A 25,660-nucleotide genomic window follows, 5' to 3' on the forward strand; every position below is an offset into this window, starting at 1 on the left:
AAAAAAAAAAAAAAAAAAAACAAACAAACAAAAACAAAAATCATGTCTTCCCTGTCTTTATCCATCATTCCCTTATTGTTCTTGTTCATGTTCTTCTCCGATCTTCCCATCACTCAATCTTCCAACAACAAATCCTCCCTCACCTACAAAACTTGCAAAACCAGCTCTGACCAAAACCCCAACATCTCCCTCAACTTCTGCCTAACGTCTCTCGGGCACGGCGCCACCAGTCTCCGCCGCCTCGGCCTCCTCTCCATCCGCTTGATTCGACGCAACGTGAGCACCACACGCCACCTTATCAAGAAGTTACGAAAAAACAAACGGCTAGACGACCCGTTGATTAAATTGTGTTTGACTGATTGTTTGGAGCTTTATTCTGATGCGACCCTAATGGTGAAACAAGCGCGTAAGGATTACAAGGCCGAACGATACTTTGAGGCAAACTTGATGATCACCTCGGTTATGAATGGATGTTCAACTTGTGAAGATGGATTCAAGAAGAAAATGGTAATTTCACCGTTGACTAACATGAATCATAATGTCTTTGAACTGTCCGCTATTGCACTATCCATCATTAATATGCTTGCTTGAGTCTACAACGTCGTATCATTTTAGAATATGGTATCGTCAAATTTGAGTCTACAACGTTTTAAAGGTAACAATTTGGACAAAACTAATTATCCATCCGTTCATGTCTAAAGTTACAATTTTTTGCGAATTATATTAAATTTTTATTAAGAATATGAATTATATTTGTAAATTAGGCCAAAAAAACACTTATAAAATGGTTGATTTTCTTAAGAAAAATAAAAATCATTGTCGGTACCATGAACAATTCTTGTCTTAGGAAAAAGACAGGATTGTGAGCTGTCGTTGTTTTGTACATTTTTTTGTTCTTCATTTGCATTGAATTCAAGCAAATCCCTTTCTCTTTTTACACTCATAAACTCAAGAAGGTGACTTCCAAACTACTAAAGCACATGGGTTTCTTTCATTTATTTACAAAACAACAAACAAATTTGTTATTACTTATACGAGCGTAACGTACTCGAGAACTTCTTATCTCTTCTTTTGTGAGCGTACCCAAATTATGTAATAGCCCACAGGTTATGTAACAGTCCACCACGAGTAAATATTGTCGATTTTGGCTCATTACATATCATCGTCATCCTCATGGTTTTAAAACATGTCGGGTTAACGACAATTCGTAACGAGCTATGAAAAATATCTACTAGTCGTGAACTTGAACTGTCATGAATGGTATCAAAGTCAGTTACCAAACGGTGCGAGGCATTGGTTGGTGTAGGGCTAGACCCTCTCCATAATAGACGTATTTTAAAAACCATGAGATTGACAGTAATACATCACGAGCCAAAGTGAACAATATCTGCTAGCGGTGAGCTTGGGCTGGCATCAAAGCCACACATGGGAGCAGTGTGTCAGCGAAGACGTTGGACTCCAACAGGAGTGGATTGTAAGATCTCACATCGGTTGAAGAGGAGAACGAAACATTCATTATAAGGGTGAGTAAACTCTCCCTAGCAGACACGTTTTAAAAACCGTGAGACTGACGACGATATATAACAGCCTAAAGTAGACCATATCAGCTAACAATGTCATTTGTAACATGCAAAAGTAAATAATATTTACTAACGGTGGGCTTGAGTTGTTACAAGTTGGGTTAGAAGAAAACTTTTGAACTGACCCGAAATTTCAAGATGGTTGGATTGGTGACCAAAATGACTCAAATTAGGTCCACAACTGGACCCCCTAAATCCGAACGATATTTTCGAACTTTAAAAATTCTACGATAGTCATGAAGTTGGAACGTTTGAAGTTTGGTTTAAAATTACAGCTAAATTCATAGATGAAAAAGTTTCACTCAACAGACGTGGCACATTTTCGTCCCTTGATCCCATCCTTTAATTTTCTATTTTTTTAGTTTATCATTTTTTTTAAGGTTAAATTAATCTCTTAAAAAGCAAAAAGAGAAATAAAAAAAGTCGTCTGTGACATCAAAATCGCCTTTTCTTTCTTAAAAAAGATTTTATTTTCAGTTTGCTTCTCTGTTCCCGAATATCTTCTTTCAGCGGCTGAGCTTCCGATTTCTACAGCATGACAGGTTTCTCTCTCGGTTTCGATTTCTTTTTCATTAGTTTAATGATTATTTACATATGATTTAAGTCGGAGTTCCTCAATCATCAAGAACACAGAAATTTGTGGAATTCTCAAGCTTAGATTTCACTTTTTATCTTCTTTTGTATGATTCTGAGGCTGAATTGAGTTGAGATTTTACTTTTCTTATATCTGGTCTTTTCGCGGTTTATTGTTTTTATTAGGGATTGCGGATTTGAGTTCTTAGGAGTGATTGTGAAATCTTGTTTCTGTTCCTGATTGTTTGATTTGTTTGTTTTTCTGTTCCATTTAGTGCTCTTTTATTAATTCCTGATGAATAGATTTGAATGATTTGATCGAAGAAGCTCTGAAGAATAAATTTCAACTGGATTTTTTTTTGTTTTTTATACTGTTCCTTTGTGATGTTCATATGAATTTCACGTGGCTTTTAAATTACTTGGTTCAAATGCTTTTTGGTAACCGAGTAGAACTCAGTGGATAAATACGTCAATTACTATTCCAAAGGTCGATAGTTCGATCCGTTCACCCGTGCGATGGTTGAACTCAAAAAAGAGCATTAGATTGTAACTCATAGAATTCCTATTGCCTTCATGTGCAGAAGTGTTGTGGACACTGACTTCCTCCTTTGAGTCAATGAAACAGTAACGCTTTAGTTTGACACTCGGACCCATGTTGCCACATTAAACATGTGTTAGACGAAAGTTGTATGAATTGAATTCAAGTACAATGCCAACACAAATAATAGACATGAATTATGATGTAGGATTAAAATAGTAGATTTTGAGAGTTGAATACATCAAAATCTTGCTTTCTTTAAGCGGATAAGTGCATAAACTTATTGACTTTAAATTTCTTTTTTGTCCATGTGTATGTGTGAGGTCCCACATCGGTTGAAGAGAGGAACGAAACATTCTTTATAAGGATGTGGAAACCTCTCCCTAACAGACACATTTTAAAACCGTGAGGATGACGGCGATATGTAACGGACCAAAGTGGACAATATCTGCTAGCGGTGGATTTAGGCTGTTACAAATTGTATCAAAGCCAGACCTCGGGTGGTATGCCAGCAGGGACGTTGGTCCCCAAGGGGGTGGATTGTGAGATCCCACATCAGTTGGAGAAGGAACGAAGCATTCCTTATAAGGGTGTGGAAACCACTTCCTAACAAACGTGTTTTAAAACCTTGAGGAGAAGCCCAAAGAGAACAATATCTGCTTGCGGTGAGCTGTTACAGTATGTGTCTTATATTTTATCATATACCTGTTATCGTGTCTTTGTTGTATCATTTTCATGTCTATATCTCGTGCCCGTGTTTTTGTGCTACTTTTTCATAGGCTTTGATGTCTTAGATAAACTTAAACTAGTTCCTCAAGGACTCTTCTTTCTCCCCAAAATATCTTTGTTTGCAATGTCTCTTCCATTATCCTTTTGATTTGATTTCAAAAACCAACCCAGTTTCTTATTTGGAACTTTCTTTCCTTTCTTGGACTAACTGCTTGCTCATATATCAAACACAGATAACCAACAACCAATATTGGATAAAGGGGTAACTTCTGGTGATGAACTTCCTTTAGCCCATCTAAAACGCTGGCAATGGTGGTTCTTGGTTGCACTCAACATCTTTTTCCTCATTGTGGGTCAAGCTGCTGCTGTTTTACTTGGGAGATTTTACTATGATCAGGGTGGAAATAGTAAATGGATGGCAACTGTTGTTCAAACCGCTGCCTTCCCAGTTCTTTTTATCCCGCTCTTCCTTTTCCGTTCTGCCAAGGATACTTTGACTTCGACTAACCCACCTTCCATTCTAGTTCTGTTGTTGATCTATTTTTCGCTTGGTTCACTTATAGCTCTTGATAACTGGCTTTATTCAACTGGGCTCTTATACCTCTCTGCCTCCACTTACTCACTTGTTTGTGCTAGCCAATTAGCTTTCAATGCAGTTTTCTCCTACTTCATCAACTCTCAAAAGTTCACGATTTTAATTTCGAACTCTGTGATTATCCTTTCCTTGTCTTCTGCACTTTTAGCTGTCGACGATGATTCAGAACGACCTGCTGGAGTCTCTAAGTCAAAATATTTCTTTGGCTTCATCTGTGCCCTTGGAGCTTCAGCATTATACTCTTTGCTGCTTTCTCTTATGCAGCTTACCTTTCAAAAGGTTTTGAAGAGGGAGACCTTTACCGTGGTCTTGGAAATGCAAATCTATACATCCATAGTTGCCACAATTGTTTCAGTTGTTGCTCTTTTCGCTAGTAGGGAATGGAAGAGTTTGCCACACGAAATGGCAGGTTTCGGAAAGGGTCGAGTTTCATACGTGTTAACTTTGGTGGGTACAGCCGTGGCTTGGCAGACTTGTTCGGTCGGTGTCGTTGGCTTGATTTTCATCGTCTCCTCCCTCTTCTCCAATGCAATCAGTACTGTCTCCTTAGCTGTTACACCCCTTGCAGCCCTTGTAATTTTCCATGACAAGATGAATGGTGTCAAGATCATTGCTTTGCTTCTAGCCATATGGGGTTTTGTGACTTATTTATATCAAAACTATATTGATGAATCCAAGGCACAAAGAAGGCGAAACGAAACGGGTGAATCCCGTGTCGAGAGGTCCCCTTGTTGATGGACCATCTGGTGCACCCTGCACATATAGTTCATGATATTTTACTCTTTTTTTCAGACGGATTCATCTGAAGTCTCCATTTTCAACAATAGTGAATAAATTCCTGATAGACAGAAGCAGCAGACGAAGTCTTCTCGGTACACACACAGAGGTATGTTTATACTATTCATTTAGCTCAACCTTATTATTAGAAAAGACCGATTCATTTTGATACAAAACATTTGTAATTAAATAGGTTAGTCTTCAATTATTACTCTTCTGTGGCATTCCTATGATTTACTTAGTTTCATGACAGTATGAAAACTTGTAGATTTGTGGCCTTTTAAGTTTGCAATAGTGAATAGCATGTCGACATATCGATAGAGATGACCGAAACCATTTGAATAATCGAATACATAAGATCTCAAACGAGTAACATTTTCTTGTTCCAACTGAGGAGTAGATACCTGAAATGATATTCTTATTTAGGTCACGGTTCTTTGTTTCTATATTTGATTGTTTTAAGGTTGTTTTTAAGAGCTGGGATGAATTACCCACCCTACAGACAGCTTCGAGAGACCTTAAGGACCACATGATTTTAGTTTGGAAGAATTTATGTATACCTCGACCATTCTCATAAAACAACTATTTGATCCTACTATAGGGTGAATCGCCCGCTCTAAAGACAGCTTCGAGAGGCTTGAAAGACCAAATGAATTTAGTTCGGAAGAACTTATGTATAAACATTCTCATAGGACAACTACTTGATCCTACTATAGTGTGAATTGCCCGCTCTAAAGACAGCTTCGAGAGACTTGAAAGACCACATGAATTTAGTTCGGAAGAACTTATGTATACCTCGACCATTCTCATAGGACAACTACTTGATCCTACTATAGTGTGAATTGCCCGCTTTAAAGACAACTTCGAGAGACTTGAAGGACCACATGTATGTAGTTCTGAAGAACTTATGTACACCTCGACCATTCTCATAGGACAACTATTTGACCCTACTATAGTGTGAATTGCCCGCTTGAAGGACCACATGAATTTAGTTCAAAAGAACTTGTGTATACCTCAACCACTCTCATAAGACATTTGATCCTATTATAGTGCGAATTGTCAGCCCCTAAAGATAGCTCTAAGAGACTTGAAGGACCACATGAATTTAGTTTGAAAGAACTTACATATACCTCGATCGTTACCAAGAAAACTCATAGAACATTAAATCTGAGGTAGTTGGCCACGTGACTCAAACTCATTCCTTTTAAACACAGTCTTTATTGCTCATCACATCAACACCATCATTTCTAGCACGTATTGATTCTCGAGGGAAATTACCTGCTATAAGGTCAAACAAGCACACCTCTAGTTTCGCTACTTTGAAGTTCACGAGTTTTACTAGTACATCGAAGTCTTTTCTTTAAAAGACGCGCAAACATGGATGTTCTTACAACTAAATGACAGCTCATTTCTTGAGTGCAAGTTAAGTTTTAACCGATGATGGAATTGAATTTAAAATGTGATGAAGATGAAGCTCGTTCGTGATTTTGTTAGTGGGTGTGACAATAAGTGGATTAATTTGAAGTGGGTAACATAGGGCATCAAATGCCAATAAATACAAATAAGACCTAACTCCAATGGGTTCCACATCTAAAAGAAATTGAATCTTACCCAACATTGGCTAATATTAATAATATTATTATTATTTTAATTAAAATTTAGTTTGGTTTTTCAAAATATAAATGATGCCAATTCTACCCACTTTCTAAAAGGGTATAATTGCCACTTCTTTTTTGTGGATTTGCTTTACATAGACGACACGTTATTTCAATCACATACTCAATAACTAAATTGATAGATTCGTTTGATATATCCGTTTTCTTTTTTTAAATTTAGGGACTAAAATAAAATGAGGTAAAAATTAAAACGAAGGACAGGGACTGAAATGAACAAAAGTTGAAAAAATTATTCATTTAGCTATACTCGTATGCTGATGATGTCGATTATTTATGAATTCTTAACCATTCAACTTTTTTGATACTCAATTCTTCACATGGCTTCCATTATCTTCATGTCATCAATATGAAGACCATCCATTATGAACCTTCACAAGTGGATTCCAAATAGAAAGAAGAGAGAGAAAGGAAGAAGAAGAAGAAGAAGAAGAAGAAGTGGAGATACTGTTTGATAATGATGTTAACAATGTTGTTCTTTCCACTATTTTATAACCCCTTTTCAAGTTGTGCTTTCTTCATCAAACATGGCTTTGGATTAAAGATTAGTGTTAAACTTACAAGTTTGAACTAAACCCATCTATAAATTTTTTATTTTGTGTTATTTCTCGAAATTTTATTAATTTATTAGACACAAAATATAGTCTTTTTTACCGGGTAGTTCGTTAATTTTAAAAAATATTGAATATGTCGTAAAGTTTTTGAACCAAATATATAATTTAACAAATATTTTTTTATTTAGCTGTGAAATATTGGAATTTTTAATCTTTGAATCAATTGAATTATTTGAAATGTAAGAGTTATTTCAAGTCGTTGTACCCTTCACAATTCTTTCAAAAAGATCGAGAAATTATTTCAAATCATTTTTAAATTCAATCGATGTATTCATAAAGTTCCTCGATACATAAAACCCTAACGGCATTCAATCTTTTCCTAAAATCCAAGGCAAAATCAGACAGAAAAAAAGGAAGTGAAATGGGATTGAAAGATTCCAAAAATAAAGGACATTGATGGTTTGATGGACAAGATTTTTGACCCCACCGCCACTCTCTTCCTAGTTTTGAACTCGCTACGCGGTGGTTGATCCACCAACCACCCTACTCCACCGCCGCCACCACCACCGTGTCCCGTTCGTTGACTTTTTTCATAAAGTATTACGGTTCAAACGAGAGAGAATAGGACGAGACTACCCCTATAAAAGAAAGTTATTAAATAGGTTGGTCTATCTATTTTAGTCTCTGAATATCTATAGGTTCCTTTTAGATTCTCAAACTTTTTAAATTTATATTTTAGTCCTTAAACTTTCAAATAATAATTATTTGGTCCTTATTTTACTTTAATTTTGACAAATTAATCATATGACTTTGAATATGTGCGGGCAAAGGGTAAAAATGATTATTTTATAAAAGTTTAGGGACGAAAATAGACATTTGGAAAGTTCAAGAACTAAAATATAACAAACTTAAATATTCAAGGACTAAAAAAATAAAGATTTTTTTTTTCAGTTGTCGATTTTACAATTACATCACCACAAGAGCTAATGGAAGAACTATAGATTTCTCCTTAGATAAAACCCGCTTAAGAGAATAATTTGATAAAAAGTCAAAGAAGCACATCTCAATCGTTCATAAACAGTTTCAACCGAACATATTCTAAACTACAAAATATACAAAGAGAAGTACCCAACCATTTAAGTGTCCAATTTGCTACTATAATTATTAGGGTTTCAACCATTTAGACTTTAAACTCATACTTTATGGACTTAGATTAGTACAGTAATGTGGACCTTACGGGTGTAGAAATTTGACTCTACCTTTATTAATTTATTAGTAGCATATTAATAATTTTAGTATAATCTTAGGTCATTAACGAGTGACAATAAATAAATATTATATTAATTTAGTCTCGTATTTTTTAATTATCATTAATATTCTTGTACTTTAATTAGGGCTTACCATATTAAATTAAATACGTGAATTTAAGTCAAATTTGATTAAAATATTTAGAGCCACTAAAATTTATTGGATTTTTTTTGTACTTTTGGAGTGAAACCAAAACCACAAATAACTCGTGGCATTCAATTTTTATTAATTCCCACTACAAATAGAAATGTTTAATTAATAAAAAATATGAGGACCCAAATGCAAAAAATAATACTTTTTTTCACATCCATTAACGACAATAATATTGATTTTTTAAAAAAATAAATAATAATAGAATTTTGAAAAATACAAAACAAAAATAATAAAAGTAAAAGGACAAGAGGTACAATTTAAACAAATAGATTCTAGTAGTGACAAATAATAGCATTTTTTTTTCTTTTCTAAACGTTATCCAATTGATTTTCGAGAAATTAAGGTCACTTAAATAAATATTTTTTGAAATTTTGTAGCCGTACACGTGTTGCCGCCACATCCACTCGATCAAATCTTCAACCACCAGACCAACCACAACCCATTTGGCAACAAGCATTTAATTTCATTATTTAAATTAAATATCTTTGAATGAATGAATAAATAAATTAAATTTTTCTAAGAGGAAAAAACCAGATTCCATATTTGAAAAATTAATAAAATAAAAAACATAATATAAACTGAATTTTTTTTTCATTCCTGTGTAATGAACATTAGTATACATAAATAAAATAATAATAATTTTTTCTCTTTCTTTATTATTATTATTTTTTTTTTATCGATTTTTATTTTTTTTTTCAAACTTTTACAGTGAGGAATAAGCTGAAGATGGTAAGTAATAATAAACAATTGGTGTTGAGAGAGAGGAGGGGCAAAACCGTACTTGTGTGAATTGTGTTTCGAGTGAAAGAGGTCGAATCAGCACCGTCTATTTGGATGTCAACGGTCTTCAAAATCAACGGTTCGCATTGACTCTTCCGAAATCCGCAAGTTTTCGAGATCGGTTCGCGCAAAACGACGCCGCTTCGGAGAGATGAGGCTTAGTCGGAGCCCTAATTTCTCCGGTATACGCCAATTCCGTCGGAAGTCCTTTCTGGTTCCAGTGGCGGTGGTTAGGGCTAGCTCTCACCAGCGGACTCAAACAAAACGCGAGACCAGAAACGTTCCGACTCAGTCCTTGTCTCCCTCGCCTCGCTGTCGATCCGTGAGATGCCGCCGGAGACGGTTTCCACTTCGAGGACTCGGAGGAGTATCCACTCGCCGATGGAGATCCATCGCGGCGATCGTCGTAATCTCCGTCCGCCTCACTCGCTCCTCCAGCCGGCGACATTCCTCGAAAATAGAGTAGCTGCGGCTGCGACGGCTTCTTCCTCTGATCCATTGCTTCTTCAATTGAGCAACACTTCGGCTGCTTGTTCTTCCGACGGGAGAACATTGACGAAAGCCAAGTGGAAGAGGAAGAAGACGAGGAGGCAGGATCGCAAGTAGAATGAGAAGAATCACGAGGAACCGAATCCAATTTCTCGGATCTGGACCGGAAAAGACTAGACCAGAACGAAAATCTACTCCTCTGTTTCCTACTAACAGAACCAGTAGTAACAAAAGAAGAAGTAGAAATACCGCCGCCGTAATAAGTAGGTTGAACCTGTGGAGTACTGTAAAAGCGATGATGAAATCGACGATGTCGCTCATCCAACGGACTCTGAAAGCTCCACGACGAGTCCTCAACCTTCCGCCGCGAGACATACGGAGAAACAGAGCGCGGAAACACAAGAGGCGGTGGTGGCGGAAGAGGATCTGACTTCCTCGGTAGATCCTCCCTCGCATAGGAACGAAGTCGAGATAGCTGCACTTGGTGAGCCTCCGCCCTAGCCTGAGCCGCCATTAGAGAGAGAAGCCGCTCCCGAAGACATGTAGCACAGACTCCAACAGCACTTGTGACGTCGGAGAGATGCTTCTTGCACCTCATTCCGCGGCGGAAGGGGAGAAAATCAAAAGAATCGAAGCAAATCTATACGAAACCGAAAACAACAATGAATCGAAAGGAATTGAAAGTGGAATAAAGAATCAAATTGAAAACCAGATTGATGAGGAGGAAGAAGAATTATGATGACGATTACAGATACGGAGAAGCATTTTTGAAAATTGAAAGAGATCTGAGGAAGAAGAAGAAGCAGGAAAAGGAGAAGGTTTGTCTTCTTCTTTTGTCTCCGAGGGGAATAAAAAGGTAATATCACTCTTATCATACGTCTCTGAGAGAGACATCAACTGAGTAATATTTATATATTTATATTATATATATATATATATAGAATTAACTTTTTCCTTTTCTTTTAAAAAGAAATCAACTTAAATTATTTATTTAATTTTCACTCTTTGCCTTTATCTTTTCTATATTTCAGTTTGGTACTTATACTTTTGCTTTTTGCTTTTGGGGGGTGATAGCTTATTAGCTTATGCAATTAATATGCGTGTTTATATATATATATATATATATATAATAAACTTAATTTATTCTATTTTATTGAAATTGTATTATATATATATATATATCTATATTTATTTATTTCTTATTCAATTTTAAAACAAATTCCCTTAAAAAATGAAAATGTTAAAAATTTTAAGTTAATATTTTTAAAAGATTAATTAAAAAAATAATTATAGGTTTATATATATAGCATCTTATTCTCATTTTTATTTTTTATTTTTTGCAGTCAACTTTAAAAGAATTTTTTTTAATTTTTTTATATAATTGTTGTCTTATCTTATTTTATTATTGGCCTTTTGTGGAATTTTGAAGGTTAAAAGATTATTTGGAATCTATGAAGGAACGTGAGGCAGGCGACAGCACATACTGTGGGGCCCGCCTCCACCAATTACTTTCGATACGGTTAAACTACTTTGAACCGGTAAACGGTAAACATTAATTAACAAATAAATATTAAATTATAAATTTACTCTCTATTTTATTTATTTATTTGAGGGTTGAAATTTTCAAAATTACAAATTTAATATTTATATTTTTTCGTTTTTTAATTTATATATTTTTATATTTAAATTTATATAAATTAACTTTTAAATATATATATATATATATATATAAAATACTTTCGAATTATCAGATTTTAAAAATATTCATTAACTTTAAAAGTAACATTTAAAAGTTTGTGAATAATCTATAAAGTATTGATATATATTAAACATAACAAAAGGACGGGAAGTGGGGTTGCTGCGTTATTATTCGTTTTAGGTCATAGGAAAAATATTTCTCCACTCCCATTCCCGCTCCATGCTCGTGAGGGAAGGTAACGAACCTACATGGAGGGCATAAAAGAAACTTCGTCTTTTTTGGACATTAGACTCTTGTCTATTATAATTATGTTATTTTATTGATTACTCATTTGAAAAATTGATATTTTCTTTTTTTTAAAAATCATTCTAGCTCGATAGAGTTGACCTTTTGACTTCAATAACTTTTGTTCCATTAGGATTTGATTGACTTTGAAAAGGCAACAACTCCCATCAAACTCTTAAACTTGTCGCGTTTACAAAATACAATTATATAGTTTTTTTTATATATAATTTATAAAAATATTGACCGAAATAATTTAAATTAATAAATAAAAGATTTATGGATTATTTGAATTAAGATTGACATGAAAATGCAACAACTTTATGTCTCTCTTAAAAAATACCAAATTATTTTTTGAAAATTTGGTATTTTCTCTTTTTTTTTCCCTTAATAATTGACTTTATTAAAAAATGAATATTAAAATGGCTATTTGATTTTGACAGAAGTGTCCGTACAAAAAAAGCCATTATTATTATTGTAAAAAGGATTATGTCAAAAAATGTTGAAAATAGAGTAATAAATTCACTTATTTAAATTTTGTTTATTTTAAAATTTTAATTATTTTTAGGAAAAAGTTTAAAATGTTTGATTACGATCCAGTATCAATGTAATTTTTAAAAATTTATGAGTATTTTTTAAATAATAATAATAACGATAAAAAAAATATATATATATATATATTAAATTTAAAGATATTTTTTAAATAAATTATAATGATGTCTATTTAAAATTACCTAAAATAATAAATTTAAGAATATTTTTATTAATTTAAATATTTAAGGGTGTAAAAATTTAATGGGTTAAAATAAAATATTGGATTAGAAATTAAATATTTTTAAATTTAAAGAAAATAAAAATAAAACTGTATGGTCAATTTTCAGAGTTGGCAACCACCTTGCTTACAAACTGTCGGGTAGTAAATTCCATCACCTATAAAATAAATGATTATTTATTGTTTATTTCTTATTTTTATTAATATATTGTACTATATAATTTCAATATTTCCCTCTATTTTTAATTAATAATATTTAAATATTTCTTTATAAATTTGCCCTCAAATTAATTTTTACTTGAGATTATTTACAGCATTAATTATGATATTAAATGTACTATGCCAGATATTTATTCTCCAACAATATAAAATATTTATTTATTTATTTTTCATAAATAAATTAAAATTTATATATTTAAATAATTTGAACTAAGGTGGTAAAAAATCATGTCTTTCAAGTTAAAAGTTTAGATCTTTATATTACATCTGTAGTAAAAAAAAAGTTACCTCGAGATCTATTAACTAAAAAAAATCAACTTCTTGAAAATGTATAAATTTGATAAAAAAAAATATAAAAATACGAAATATCGTAATAGTCTCGTCCAATCATAATACTCGGCACCTAACTCGAAAACAACAACTAAACTCAACCAACACAAATGGATGTTAATATCTCAACAACTCGTTCACAATTAAATTAAGTTCCATGTGTTAAATTTGAACGTGTATACTATTCAAAAATAGTTTATACTAAAAAAATTTTATGGTATAAATAATAGACGATAATAACTCGAAGAAATGAAATTAAAATATTATTAGTTTAAGATTTATATTAAAAATAAATTTTGTGTTATAAATTTTTAATAATTTTTATTTTTATTTTTTAATTTTTTATCTAATTTTTTTTTAAAATCTAGAACACGAGCTCTTTTAATATGTTTTGTCCTTACTCACATGCATCGTAACAAAATTTTTAAGAAGTTTTATGATCGAGCTACCGAAAACAAAAACGCACTTTATTAGTATATATATAGTAACTTTTACTTATTTTCAAGTATTTCTTAATTATCCTTCATCATAATCGCTCTTGTTCGGATGTATCATCGATTCATTTATGTAATCCTTACTTGATATCACAAATTTAGTTCATGAATTTTAGTATAAATTTTCATCGAAATAAAGTAATAGTACTATTACATGATATGTTATGAACAGGTAGCCCTAGTAGTGGAATGGGCACACAATGTGCATATATTGTTGACCAATTTGGTTTTCCTCGTGTAACGTCTCAAACCCATTGCTAGTTGATATTGTATTTTTTGGGCTTTCCGTTAAGGTAAGGTTTTTAAACGTGTCTGCTAGGGAGAGGTTTCTACACTCTTATAAAAGGAAAACTCTAAGAGGATAATATTTACTAGCGGTGGGTTTAGGTCGTTACAAATGATATTAGAGCCAGACACGGGACGATGTGCTAACAATGAGATAGTGTTCGCTTTGGCCCGTTACGTATTGCTGTCATTCTCACGGTTTTAAAATGTGTCTACAAGAGAGAAGTTTCCACACTCTTATAAGAAATGTTTTGTTCTTCTCTCAAACAAATGTGGGTTCTCACAATCTCCAAGACAGTGTGCCAGGAAGGACGCTGGACCTCGGGATTGGGGGTCCCACATTCATTAGAGAAGGGAACGAGTGCCAGTGAGAATACTGGGCCTTGAAGGAGGGTGGATTGTGAGATCTCACATTAGTTGAAGAGGAGAACGAAACATTCTTTATAAGAGTATGGAAAACTCTCCCCATAGACGCGTTTTAAACGAGGAAAAACTCGAAAGGGGAAAATAAAAAAAAGGACAATATTTAGCGGTAACAGGAAAGCTTCTCCAGCAAGCAAGGGAGGAAAGTGGTAATGACAAATTTCTTATCGATGGTTTTTCCACATAATGATGAAAACCGTGCTGCTTTTGAGGCTGTCGTAAGGAAGGCATGCTTTATCGTAGTCATTTCACATATTGCTTCTTTAATTTGTGTGAATAGAAATAAATGCTCAAACATAGATGAAAAAACATCTTTTGGCTGCATATATTTCGTGTTCGAAGTGTAGACTTTTTCTCCCGTTTAAGCTGTAACAGCTTAAGCCCACCTAAATATTGTGCGTTTTGGCTTGTTGTGTATTGTCGTCAGCTTCACGGTTTTAAAACGCGTCTACTAGGGAGAAGTTTTCACACTCTTATAAGAAATGTTTTGTTCCCCTCTATAACTGATGTGGGATCTCACAATCCAACCTCCCTTGGGGGTCAGTGTCCTCGCTGATACATTGTCCGGTGTTTGGCTCTAATACTATTTGTAGCAACCCAAACCCACTGTTAGATGATGTTATCCGTTTCGACCTGTTATGCATCGCCGTCAACTTCAGGATTTTAAAACGCGTCTACTAGGGAGAGGTTTATACACCCTTATAAGAAATGTTTCGTTCTCCTCTCCAACTGATGTAGGATCTCATAAAAGTCAAGTAATTGGCTTGTTGCATTTAGACGCATGTGATGTGACCTCAGTCCTAATTTGTGACTAGTTTCGACACCATTATAAGAAATGTTTCGTTCTCCTCTCCAATTGAGGGGAACGAAGCATTCCTTATAAGGGTGTGGAAACCTCTCTCTAGTACACGTGTTCTAAAACCATGAGGCTGACGACGATACTTAACATGCAAAAATGGACAATATCTACTAGCGGAGGACTTGGGTTGTTACCAATGGTATCAGAGCTAGACACCAGACGGTGTGCCAGCAAGGATGTTCGGTCTCCATGAGAGGTGGATTGTGAGATCCCACACCGGTTGGAGAGGGAAACAAAACATTTGTTATAAAGGTGTAAAAACCTCTCCCTAGTAGACACATTTTAAAACCGTGAGGCTGACGACGATACGTAACAGGGCAAAACAGACAATATCTATTCGTGATGGAAATGATGAGGTGGGACATGAAGAAGGCTTCTTGTACATACTGCCATGTTTGTTTGTTTGTTTTGGAAGGTTGTAGTTTGAAGCAGTGATACAATGCATCAGCAGCAATATCCTTGTACACATTCCAAAATAAAGAGTGATGCCAGGAAAGATGGGCAGCTTTTGTTATAGAGGGTTATATGCCTGTGGCTGTCCCCCACCATGTTGTTGTGTCACTTGGACATGAAAGCAGCTATGTTAGTTTTTGAATTCTGCTCTTTCTTATCTGCCAGCCTTGCTATTAGCCAACTCATGTCTTGGCCTTCCCAAATCATCCCTTTGATTGTAATGGGGCAAAAGGAAGGAAAATCCATGGACTGACCCCATCGTCTCTACCCCGTAGGAACTACGAGATCACTCCAAGGACGCCTTCGGTATCCAGGGGTCGCGGACCGACCATAGAACCCTGTTCAATAAGTGGAACGCATTAGCTGTCCGCTATCCGGTTCAGTTCATTCAAACTTGCAAAACTCAATTGGGTTATATATACTCCTTTCAATCTTGTTGGTTTTATTTGCTGCAACATGATTTAGCACGTTCCTGAGGGGTGTATCGTACACGTTAGGTCGATGTAACAGTTTAAGCTCACTGCTAGTAGATATTGTTCGCTTCGGCCCGTTACGTATCAGCTTTGTAGCTTTAGAATGCGTCTATTAGAGAGAGATTTCCACACCCTTATAAGGATGTTTCGTTCACCTCTTCAAACGATGTGGGATCTTACAGTTGAACTATCGAGAAAGAAAATGTTGTGTAACTATCAAACTCTCGAGAGGTCTACTTCTCTCTTCTTTTGAGTTTGTGGGAATAGATATTCAAACTTCTGACCTATTGATCGAGATATATGTTTTGACTAGTTGAGCCCTCGAGAAGTCTACTTCTCTCTCCTTTTGAATTTTGTGGGGATAGATATTCAAACTTCTGACCTATTGATCGAAAGTATATGCTTTTTGTAACGACCCAGATCCACCACTAGCAGATATTGTCCTCTCTTTGGGTTTTTCCTTTCGGGCTTCCCCTCAAGGCTTTAAAACGTGTCTGCTAAAGGAAGATTTCCATACCCTTGTAAATGGTGGTTTGTTCTCCTCCCCAACCAATGTGAGACATCACACTTTTAACTAGTTGAGCTATGTGCAGGTTAGCGGAGCAAGAAGTCTAGTTCTCTTTATGCTAAATAACTGACTCTTCCTTTGTAAGAGCCCAAACCCATGGTTAGAAGATATTGTTCGTTTTGGCCTATTACGTATCGTTGTGAGTTAAAACACATTTATTAGGGATAGATTTTCACATCCTCTTGGGGTTAGTGTCCTTGCTGACACTACAGTATCTGACTCTGATATCATTTGTAATATTTTAAACTTATCGCTAGCCGATATTATCCACACGCTTACGAGAAATAATAGTAAAAAAAAAGTCGGTAATATTTATACCAACATCTCAAAATTATTTAGGCATGAACTTTGCTACAAACTCTAATTTTGCATTTTTTAGAAAGAATTAAATAACAACTTTTATAATATTCAAACTTAATATTAAAAAATATAAATAGGAAATAGAGACTGAGTACGTGGCAGCCCACGTGGCATCTTGAGGCAAATATATTCGAAAATCTTCACATTTTTAACGATTTTTTGAGAGAGAGAGAGAGAAAAAAAAAAAAAAATGAAAAAAGAAAAACGAATGCAGATTACAGAGGGAAAGGCCGTATCTGAGTCTGTAATTTGGCGGGGGGTTGAAGGAGCTTTGTGACTGAATCTGCAACAGAACCCACGAAGAAGAAGAAGACGACGACGGCGAAGAAGAAGAAATCGCCAAAATCTCATCACAAATCTCGTCTCATTTCTCCTCAGTCTTCATCAAGCTCTCTTCCATCTTCGAGATCTGTCCCGTATTCAATTCCGCGTTCTCACACTGTTCGCTTCCAGAAATTTTCATTTGATCTGGATCGAATTCGATTTTGGTTTCGGCTTTAGCTTCAGCTTTTCGGTCTCGTGTGTACGTTCGGAAACTCCCGAAGAAGACGTAGAGGAAGTGGAAAAGTGGTATCGTAAGCAGAGGCCAATGTTCGGATCTAGGTTTTCCATTTTCGGAGTTGGTGCTGCTGCTGAAAAGGTCGAGGAGTCGGTGAAGAGCGAGGTTCTTCCTGGTTTTGAACTTCGCTGCGATAAAGATGTGTATCGGCCTGGCGATCCTGTTGTTGTTACCGTTGAAATTTGCTCCTCTGTCGCTCAATTGGACTGCTCTCTTTTGATTGAGCGGCTTCGTTTTGAGATTATTGGGCTCCGGAAGTTGGACGCTCAGTGGTTTAGCACTCAGAAGCCAATCCCTGGATCCAGACAACGGAGAGGTTCCAAGTCCCTTCTATACGACATTGTTCTCAACCATTGCCTTTTCCTTGTGTAATGTGTGGTTGCTATTCGTGGCTGTTCGCTTTTGTAATGTTGTTCAGTAAACTATCTCTCAGTCTGAGAGACATTTCATCCAAAGGCAGTTTTTTTTTTTTGCATAACTGAAAGGAAATCAGTACTCGTCACATTTTTAGACTTTGTGTGGTTCTAAAAGATGCATGGCTTTTCCTAGCTGACGTAGTTTCAATTTCATGCCTTTTGGTCTTGTCAGGTGAACACGTTTTCATGGACTGCTCGGTGCAATCAATAGTTTCAAATCAGATAATATCTTCGGGGGCTACCAAGTCATGTAAGCCCATGTGTTCTATGCACTGCATTTCTGTATCTCAGTTGATATGCACGTCGTTCACTTGAATATTACTTATTTCATATTTTGCCACCGTCATTACCTTGGTTTAATTCTTAGTACACTGTACATTACGGTTGCATTTTGAAGTTCAGCATAATGTGAGATGACATGGTGGCTTCAGTATAAGATTGTTGGAATTAGGATGTGAATTCCTCTTTTCAAATTCTGAACTGCCAAAATATTAAATTGGAGTATGATACTATTATTTGGAAGCTAGATAGTAGAGGTATTGTATTGGGTTTTGAGGAAGATGCCTCGCTGAATAGGGCCTTAGTGTTGTATCCTCTGTAGAGGTGTGGCTAAGGATCTTAATTACCTATTGTGAATCTATGATTACACTTTTCCATTTTGGACTTGTTTCTTTGAGGCATTTGGTTTTCACTTAGTTTGGCCTAATGGATTTATTTCCATGGTCGAAGAGCTCCTTCTTCATCTGCTCTTTTGCAAAAAGAGACGATTCTTGTGGCTTGTTGAGATTTGTGTGATTTTGTGGGGTTTTGGGTTGAGATGAACAATAGAATCTTTAGACGGGTTGATGGACTTGGGGACAATGTGTGGTCCCTTGTTAGGTTTCATGTTTCTCTTTATGCTTTGGTGTTTAAGGCTTTCTGTAATTATCCTTTGTATTCTTTCATTTGTTCTCAATGAAGGCTTGATTAGTTGTAACCCAAAAATTTTTAAAAAAAAGAAAAAAAAAAAGAAGATATCAAACAAACTCTAGAAATAAGGAGTAGGTTTAGAACATGATAACTTTTTAGATCTCCCTTTAGGAACTCTTTGGTATTTCTTTTGTAACTGTAATTTTTCTTTATTTAAAGCCAACTGGTGGAATTTTTGTAATCCCACTTGGGTTGATTCCTCATCACCTTTTTTTGGTCTTTGTTTCAATCTGATGAAAGTTTCTTTTGTTTCCTATAAGAAAAAGAAAAAAAAAATAAAAAAATAAAAAAATAAAAAACTGTGAGTGATACCTTACTTGTGTGTGGTTTTCCAAGATTGGTATGCAATATGGCGTACTAGTCATTGCTGAGTCTGTTTATGTTCAGACTTGGTTCTCTGGAAGGTTCTGTCTAGCTTTGATGCTTCGAGAGCCACCCCTCCTATATGGGATGCACTAAAGGGAAAAAAAAAAAAAAAAAAAAAAAAAAAATTAAAACAGGGGTTGAAATAGAAGGTGAAATCCACCAAAGGAGCTAAAATAAAGAAAAAAGCTCATTCAGAGGAATGAATTAACACCCAACACTTGTTGTCTTATAATGAGGTTTCATTTTTATTTCCTTGCTTTAATTACCATTCTGGTTATGTAAAGTGATTCTAAAAATGTTTAGTGCTATTACAGATGAGGTTCGAACAATGCTTCCTAGCCGCATACCACCATCTTACAAGGGTGCCACTATTCGTTATATGTATTATGTTAAAAGTACATTACTCGGACAATGGCTAACACAGGAAAATGGTCGATCTCATAAAGAGTCACTGAAGGATCAAATAGAAATGGTTTGTTCACATTAACTTGTTTCAATATGAGTGAAAATTCATTGTTTGATTCGATGTGAATGAAAATTCAGTGAACAGCGGCTGGAACCTGTTTTACACTTTGTTTTTTTTTCTTTTTGTAGAACAATGCTCTTCTCAATTATTACACTATCACTGATGTAGTACTTTCTCTCATACTTTTCATGCCCGAATCCCTGCAACTGTCTAATTTGTCCATCTTATCCAAATGCACATTTGAATAGGTATTTCTTTTCTAGAATAATAAACATAGGTTTTAAATTTTTTTACAATGCATCAACTTTTCGCTGGTACCACAATAAGATTACGTACGTCTTTTCTTTTTTCTTTTAGTTTTTTTATTAATTGCATTTTCAAATCTTATTGTTTAAAGATAGTTTATAGCACAAAATTTTCAATCACAGACAAGAAGTCATCGTATGGATTTCTGTTTGGACTAGAGAATTGGAAGACAACACCTGACCTTTTCCTTCCTATGTGTGTTTTCTGTATTTCTTGTTAAAATATTATCTAACTTCATTTCCCATCTATGTAGGAAGCTCGGGTTCCATTGCAAGTGTGGGTCACTCAGAAAACTAATGGCATGCTAATGGAAGAAGGTCAAAATGATGGTGATAATTCTTCTCTCTGTTGTAGTTGTGAAAGTTGCATATTTCATTGCATCCATTTAGAAGTTCAACGTGGTTTCCATGGCTTGCTCTGAACCGAGTCTTTCTCTGGTTTCTGTGGGGGAGAAACGAATGACTCATATTCAGCGATACTTTCTATACCTTTGATTACTTTATGGATTTGATCATTTTTCACGCTTTATATTGGTGTAGATGTAAACACCCTTCTAATGTTTACAGTCTATCTTCGTTAATCTCCAAAAGGAGTTTTTTTTTTCTTTTCTTTCCGTATAATCCACCATTAGGTGTGTTGGGGTTTTTACCCCTTTATTTCATGCATCAATGAAATCTGTTTCTCTTTTCTAATGCAGCATATCTTATCAGTAGACCTTCTCCTGTATTAGGTATCATATTGCGGTGCTTCTGAGATCTGAAAAAAATCTTTATTTTCTAGTTCCCTCTTATCTTTGGCAGATACAAGGATGGTAGTAACTGAATGGTGTTGACATATGTTTTATGTTTACAACTGTATGCAGAATACTAAATTGATACTATCTATCTAATATTCATTGCCAATAATTTGTTTTTTTTTCTTTTATTTCAGAAGTATCAAATCTGTTTGGTTTCTACAGCACGATTATGATAGAATGATAAATTTGCTTGTAATTCAATGTTTATCAACGGTTGTTCCTTCTGCAGCATTTCAAATGGATGTATTTTGGAAAGAGATGAAAGGCGACGCTGACTGGGTATGCTACATAGCAGCCTTAAGTGCTGATAAATAATGTTGTTTTATTATTTCATTTGTTCTTGTCATCGGTGGTTTTTGACTTGGTAGGGAAAGGCTTATTATATTATTTAATTATCAAAATATGCACAATTTTTTAATATTGTTCTCAATTTTTTAAAAGTTTTAATTTTTATCCTTATTGTTTTACAAAATTCCAGTTAAATTCCTTCTTCATGACATCATTAAAATTGAGTAACGGAGTAGTGACTGAAATGATGTGATGCAACATTAATTTTTTTAATCACATACCTATCTTCGTTTGTGATGTTCTAAAAGTTCCCTGATGTCCAATAAATGATTGGAAACCGTCACCTCCATTTCTTATCTTTTAGTAATCGAGACAAATGAGTATTTTTAATTTGGGTAGGGTCGATTAGATTTTTAAATCAGATAGAACTGAGGGGTGGATATTTGATATTTACAAATATATTAGCTCATGTACATTCCAATGACACATTATTATTACGTTGTTTAATTTCAACATTGTTATTGTGGAGTGATTTGATTGAAAGTTTTGACATTAAAGATGAAATTGGAACATTTGAAGCATCTGGAACAAAATAATGATGTATAATCATGGTCCAAATGATATGTATGGTAAAGAAAATTTTGATCATTAATCATTTGTTACACGTCTTCAGGTGCTTTTGAGTTGCAAGTGTATATCAGGCTGTAGTGTATTCTTCAAAATAATGCATTTTAATTCATGTTGGGTTTTGAACCTCAGTCCTTTTTCTTTGATATGAATATACAGCCTTTTCCTTACAGATCAGAGCAAATGATATATATGATGGCATTGATGAAGGATATGATAGCTCAAGGGATGAGATCTCATCTGTCTCGTCATACAATCCAATGAGAGAACCTTTTCTTAGAACCTTTGGAAGTTCACTGTCATTGCAGTCATCTGCTGGAAGATCTTCAATAAAGGATGCTCCTTTTATTGAAGGAGAGCGATTAAGTTTATCTCCTAATGTTGCACGTCCTAGGGTCTCTGTTGCTGAGGTCCTATATGATTCTGCCGGTGGGTTTATATGGAATGCCCGTATTTTTTTTCAAGGCATTTGACTTATCATTTGTTTCCCTTGTCCCAATTAATATGAATGGTAATAGAATTAATTATCTCCAAAAGGGAGATAATAAGTGCGTGCGTCTTCATGTATGTCTAAAAAAAGAGTGACTGGATTATTTATTCTGTAGCGTTTATTTCATGCAATAAGGGGGGCCAAATGTTATTTGGTCTAGAGACTACAATTTTCTTAGTGACAGGTTTTCTGTTGAAGCAGATGTTGCATCATCTCAGAAGTCATTTGCAGCCGTCTCACCCAGCCAGGCGTTGAGCTTTGAGAAGAATCAATTAACAGATGATGATGTTGGAGTAGCATCTTCACCAATGCCTAAAATTATTGAACCTGTAGCATGTAAATTATTAACTTTCTTGCCTCCCTTACTCCCTGCGGAAAATGATAAATTTACTCCCTTTGTCATTCTACTTTCTACAAAATGCCTTCTCGTTATCATTTAGTTTTATTTGTTGTCATGATATTATCAAACAAATAATGGAAACTAATTTTCTGCAAAAATTTCTTGCAGCAGAAGGCTTTATTCGAGGAAGATCTTACAATATCAGGGTAGATGAACAAGTATTGCTTAGGTTTTGCCCAAAAAATTCTGATTCAACCTATTATTTTAGTGACATGGTAAATTTTTTCCTCTCTATGATCAGTTGATCCTTTTTAATTAGTTTATAATTTTTCATTATTCTGTTCCCTTTCCCTTACCTCCTCCCTGACGTGAGAGGAAAAAAAAGGATCAACATGCTCCAAATTTGAGTCAACTAACAGGCTATCCCATTCTACTGATGAAGGTTAATTATTTTCTTCTTTTTCAAACTTGATGAATCAGATAGGTGGAACTCTTACCTTTTTTCATGAAGATGGAGCGAGGAGATGCCTTGAGGTAATTATGGTATTGAAATATGAAATAGTTGGTCAGAGCACTGTACTAGTTAACTTCAGTAGGTGATGCATTAATAGATCTTTTTTTCCAGGCATCAATAACTTTGGAGACTTCAGAGACTGTATCTCGCCGTTTCGTCCACCCTTCTCGGAGGAATTCTCCAACAATTGTGAAGGTACTTTTTTTATTTTTTCTGAAAAGTGGAGAAGAGTATCGTAGTTTGATTGTGTCGTTGTCTGGTTTTGTGGACATCATCTTGGCTCCTTGTGGGTTCTTTTGCTTAGAAACCTAAGAAGTTTTTGGCTTATTCTTTTGAGAATATAGTTTATTTCTTTTTCTTTGCTTCTAGCCCTCTTTGATACACACACACACACACATATTTGAAAACAATTGAAGATCGTTTCTGTAATTCCTTTTGGTTCTACACCACTCATGTACAAGTTTTTTGGCAGAAGAAAAAATGTTCCTTACAAAATAATGTATATTTACTCATGGTATCGAATGTCATGAAGTGTATGGATGTGGCCGTAACATTTTCTGTTGTCTGACCAAGAGATAATGACTATCTAATTCCCCTCCCCAGCTAATACTTTGGGAAATTGTGATTGGTGGAGGTATTGGATGAGGTGGTACAATAGGCGCATTTATTCCATTAATGGAGTAATGGGACCTCTATGTTGTGTTGTTTTCGGATGGGAGATGATGCTTTAAGGGATATCTCTCTTTCAGTTTGTATACGTCACTAGCTTATTTTTCTAAACATATTCATTGCATTTTGTTTGTAGGTTCAAAGTGATCATTTTGAGGTTGTTGCTGATTTGATTCAGACAAGCTTTCTTTTCTCAATTCCCATAAATGGGCCTATGTCCTTTTCCACTCCACATGTATCTTTGCAGTGGGCACTCCGCTTTGAATTTTTTACCACCCCCAAGAATGTGGATTGGACCAGGTACTGACCCAAAAATTTCTAGTACCACCCAAGTACCTACACTCACTAGTTAGCGTAAATGAAATGATAGTTTTTACACTGTTATGTAGCTGAATATTGATTACTTCTGATATTATCACTAACCTAAGAATTGTTAACGATTTTCCATATACTTCACTTCAAATTTCACCATTTCAGATATGAGCATCCTCTCTTGATTGAAGCAAGAGAAAAAAGCGAATGGATTCTTCCAATCACTGTGCATGCACCTCCATCTAGCACTGCAACTGCTCAGAACCGAAATGATAGACCTTTCCCTTTGGAGCCCTTGTGAAAGCACGCCTGATGGTAACTGATTAAATTTGTTATATACCCCCAAGTAGTAGTACAACTTCGCGTTTTTCTTGTTCCATCTCGCCCAATAACGAAAAAAAAAGAAGAAAAAAAACATAAAAAATTCTAGGTATACTTGATCTTGTTTGGCAAAGTGTTCACCAGATATCTCCATTTGTGCCATCCTTACTTTTTTTTTTTTTCCATCTTAGGATGATGAATTTTCTTTTAGGAATTGGGAATTATAGCGAAGAAAGTTGGGTTTCTATGCACTCATGTTTTGCAATAATATTTGTCAAGTAGTTCAATTAGGATCTCTAATTGCTTAGTGAAGCGTCCTCGAAAATGCAGCGGGTAAGGATCAAGGATTCATGGGGTTAGTCTTGTAATTATCGATGCCAATTTGGCTTCAAATTTGATCCCTGTTGGATTGGAGACTCTTTTATAGTGTTACCTTTTGGGCTCCCTCATGCTCTTTTGGTTTTTGACGGGATGTGCTTGGTTTCAGATGTTGACGAGATATATAGATAATTTGAACTCCTTTATGCATCATGCAGGGGCTTATGTCAAATGAAGGATTTGTAGATTTCTCTAGCAATTTTAGCATCCTCTCGACGTCTCGCTGCCAGGACTTCTTTTTTTTGAAGAAACCAACATCAAGAAAATGCGAATGTCGAACTGAACTGCCCGAAGAAGATGGCGACGACGAGAGTGTAGACCATTGACATCGCAGGTTGACCGCTATACGTTGCGTTGCATTTCATCGCCAGAAGCTTCATAGTATTTTCCTCTGGTTGTGCTAAGGATGCCATTCTTAGGTCCTCTCCAATTCAAAATATGAATCTGGTTTTTGCTTGAAAAAAGCAATAGGAATTCCCAACATTCTTTTGAAATTTCTGAATGTGTTTAAAATCTTTATATATTTTCTGATTCCCTGCTCAACTATTTCCCTTTAATCTACCAATTTCCTGGTTTAAAATTTTAGAATAAGGCACTAAATCCATTACCCTCTTGTTTTTTTTTTTTTTTGTTTCTTTTTCTTGGTATGTGTGCATCAAGATATGTTATAGGTATATTTTCAATTCTTTTTCATGTTAGTGTCATTGTTGAACTTTAAGTTATTTTGTAATTACAGGTGGAAGAATTTAAGATTTTATGGAAAAATAAGTTATCCATGTGATTGAATTCAATTATTTCTTTAAATTTGAATATCGAAATAGAAATAAAATATGAACATTCTCTACAAATGTATATAGTCGTATATGATTATCACGTG

General features: G+C 34.9%; 4 protein-coding genes across 7 annotated transcripts; 3 read left to right on the forward strand and 1 right to left on the reverse strand.

Annotated features, from left to right (window-relative positions):
* Positions 1 to 13: 13 nt before the first annotated feature.
* On the forward strand, positions 14 to 640 carry LOC111460113 (putative invertase inhibitor). Its single transcript, XM_023103218.1, has one exon. It carries the CDS (start codon positions 43 to 45, stop codon positions 589 to 591), a length of 549 nt encoding a protein of 182 aa, XP_022958986.1. The 5' UTR covers positions 14 to 42; the 3' UTR covers positions 592 to 640.
* A 1,356-nt stretch (positions 641 to 1,996) lies between these two features.
* Positions 1,997 to 5,181, forward strand: LOC111460109 (probable purine permease 11). 4 transcript variants are annotated; one of them, XM_023103211.1, is made up of 2 exons: positions 1,997 to 2,122; positions 3,654 to 5,181. In XM_023103211.1, the coding sequence occupies exons 1-2, from the start codon at positions 2,116 to 2,118 to the stop codon at positions 4,748 to 4,750; spliced, it is 1,104 nt and encodes a 367-aa protein (XP_022958979.1). In that variant the 5' UTR covers positions 1,997 to 2,115; the 3' UTR covers positions 4,751 to 5,181. The 4 variants fall into 4 exon arrangements, with proteins under 4 accessions (XP_022958979.1, XP_022958980.1, XP_022958982.1 ...); XM_023103212.1 differs by lacking the exon at positions 1,997 to 2,122 and adding an exon at positions 2,200 to 2,283; XM_023103214.1 differs by lacking the exon at positions 1,997 to 2,122 and adding an exon at positions 3,322 to 3,356.
* Positions 5,182 to 9,166: 3,985 nt separating this feature from the next.
* On the reverse strand, positions 9,167 to 10,575 carry LOC111460111. Its single transcript, XM_023103215.1, has one exon. It carries the CDS (start codon positions 10,345 to 10,347, stop codon positions 9,334 to 9,336), a length of 1,014 nt encoding a protein of 337 aa, XP_022958983.1. The 5' UTR covers positions 10,348 to 10,575; the 3' UTR covers positions 9,167 to 9,333.
* A 6,558-nt stretch (positions 10,576 to 17,133) lies between these two features.
* On the forward strand, positions 17,134 to 25,402 carry LOC111460073. Its single transcript, XM_023103159.1, has 13 exons — positions 17,134 to 17,841; positions 18,114 to 18,191; positions 19,591 to 19,748; positions 20,302 to 20,377; positions 21,074 to 21,123; positions 21,933 to 22,188; positions 22,451 to 22,585; positions 22,758 to 22,864; positions 23,070 to 23,123; positions 23,215 to 23,298; positions 23,909 to 24,072; positions 24,250 to 24,399; positions 24,942 to 25,402. Exons 1-12 carry the CDS (start codon positions 17,556 to 17,558, stop codon positions 24,383 to 24,385), a joined length of 1,584 nt encoding a protein of 527 aa, XP_022958927.1. The 5' UTR covers positions 17,134 to 17,555; the 3' UTR covers positions 24,386 to 24,399; positions 24,942 to 25,402.
* Positions 25,403 to 25,660: the final 258 nt, after the last annotated feature.

The sequence above is a fragment of the Cucurbita moschata genome, unplaced genomic scaffold, assembly GCF_002738365.1.
Source record: "Cucurbita moschata cultivar Rifu unplaced genomic scaffold, Cmos_1.0 Cmo_Scf00023, whole genome shotgun sequence".
NCBI classification, from domain to species: Eukaryota; Viridiplantae; Streptophyta; class Magnoliopsida; order Cucurbitales; family Cucurbitaceae; genus Cucurbita; species Cucurbita moschata.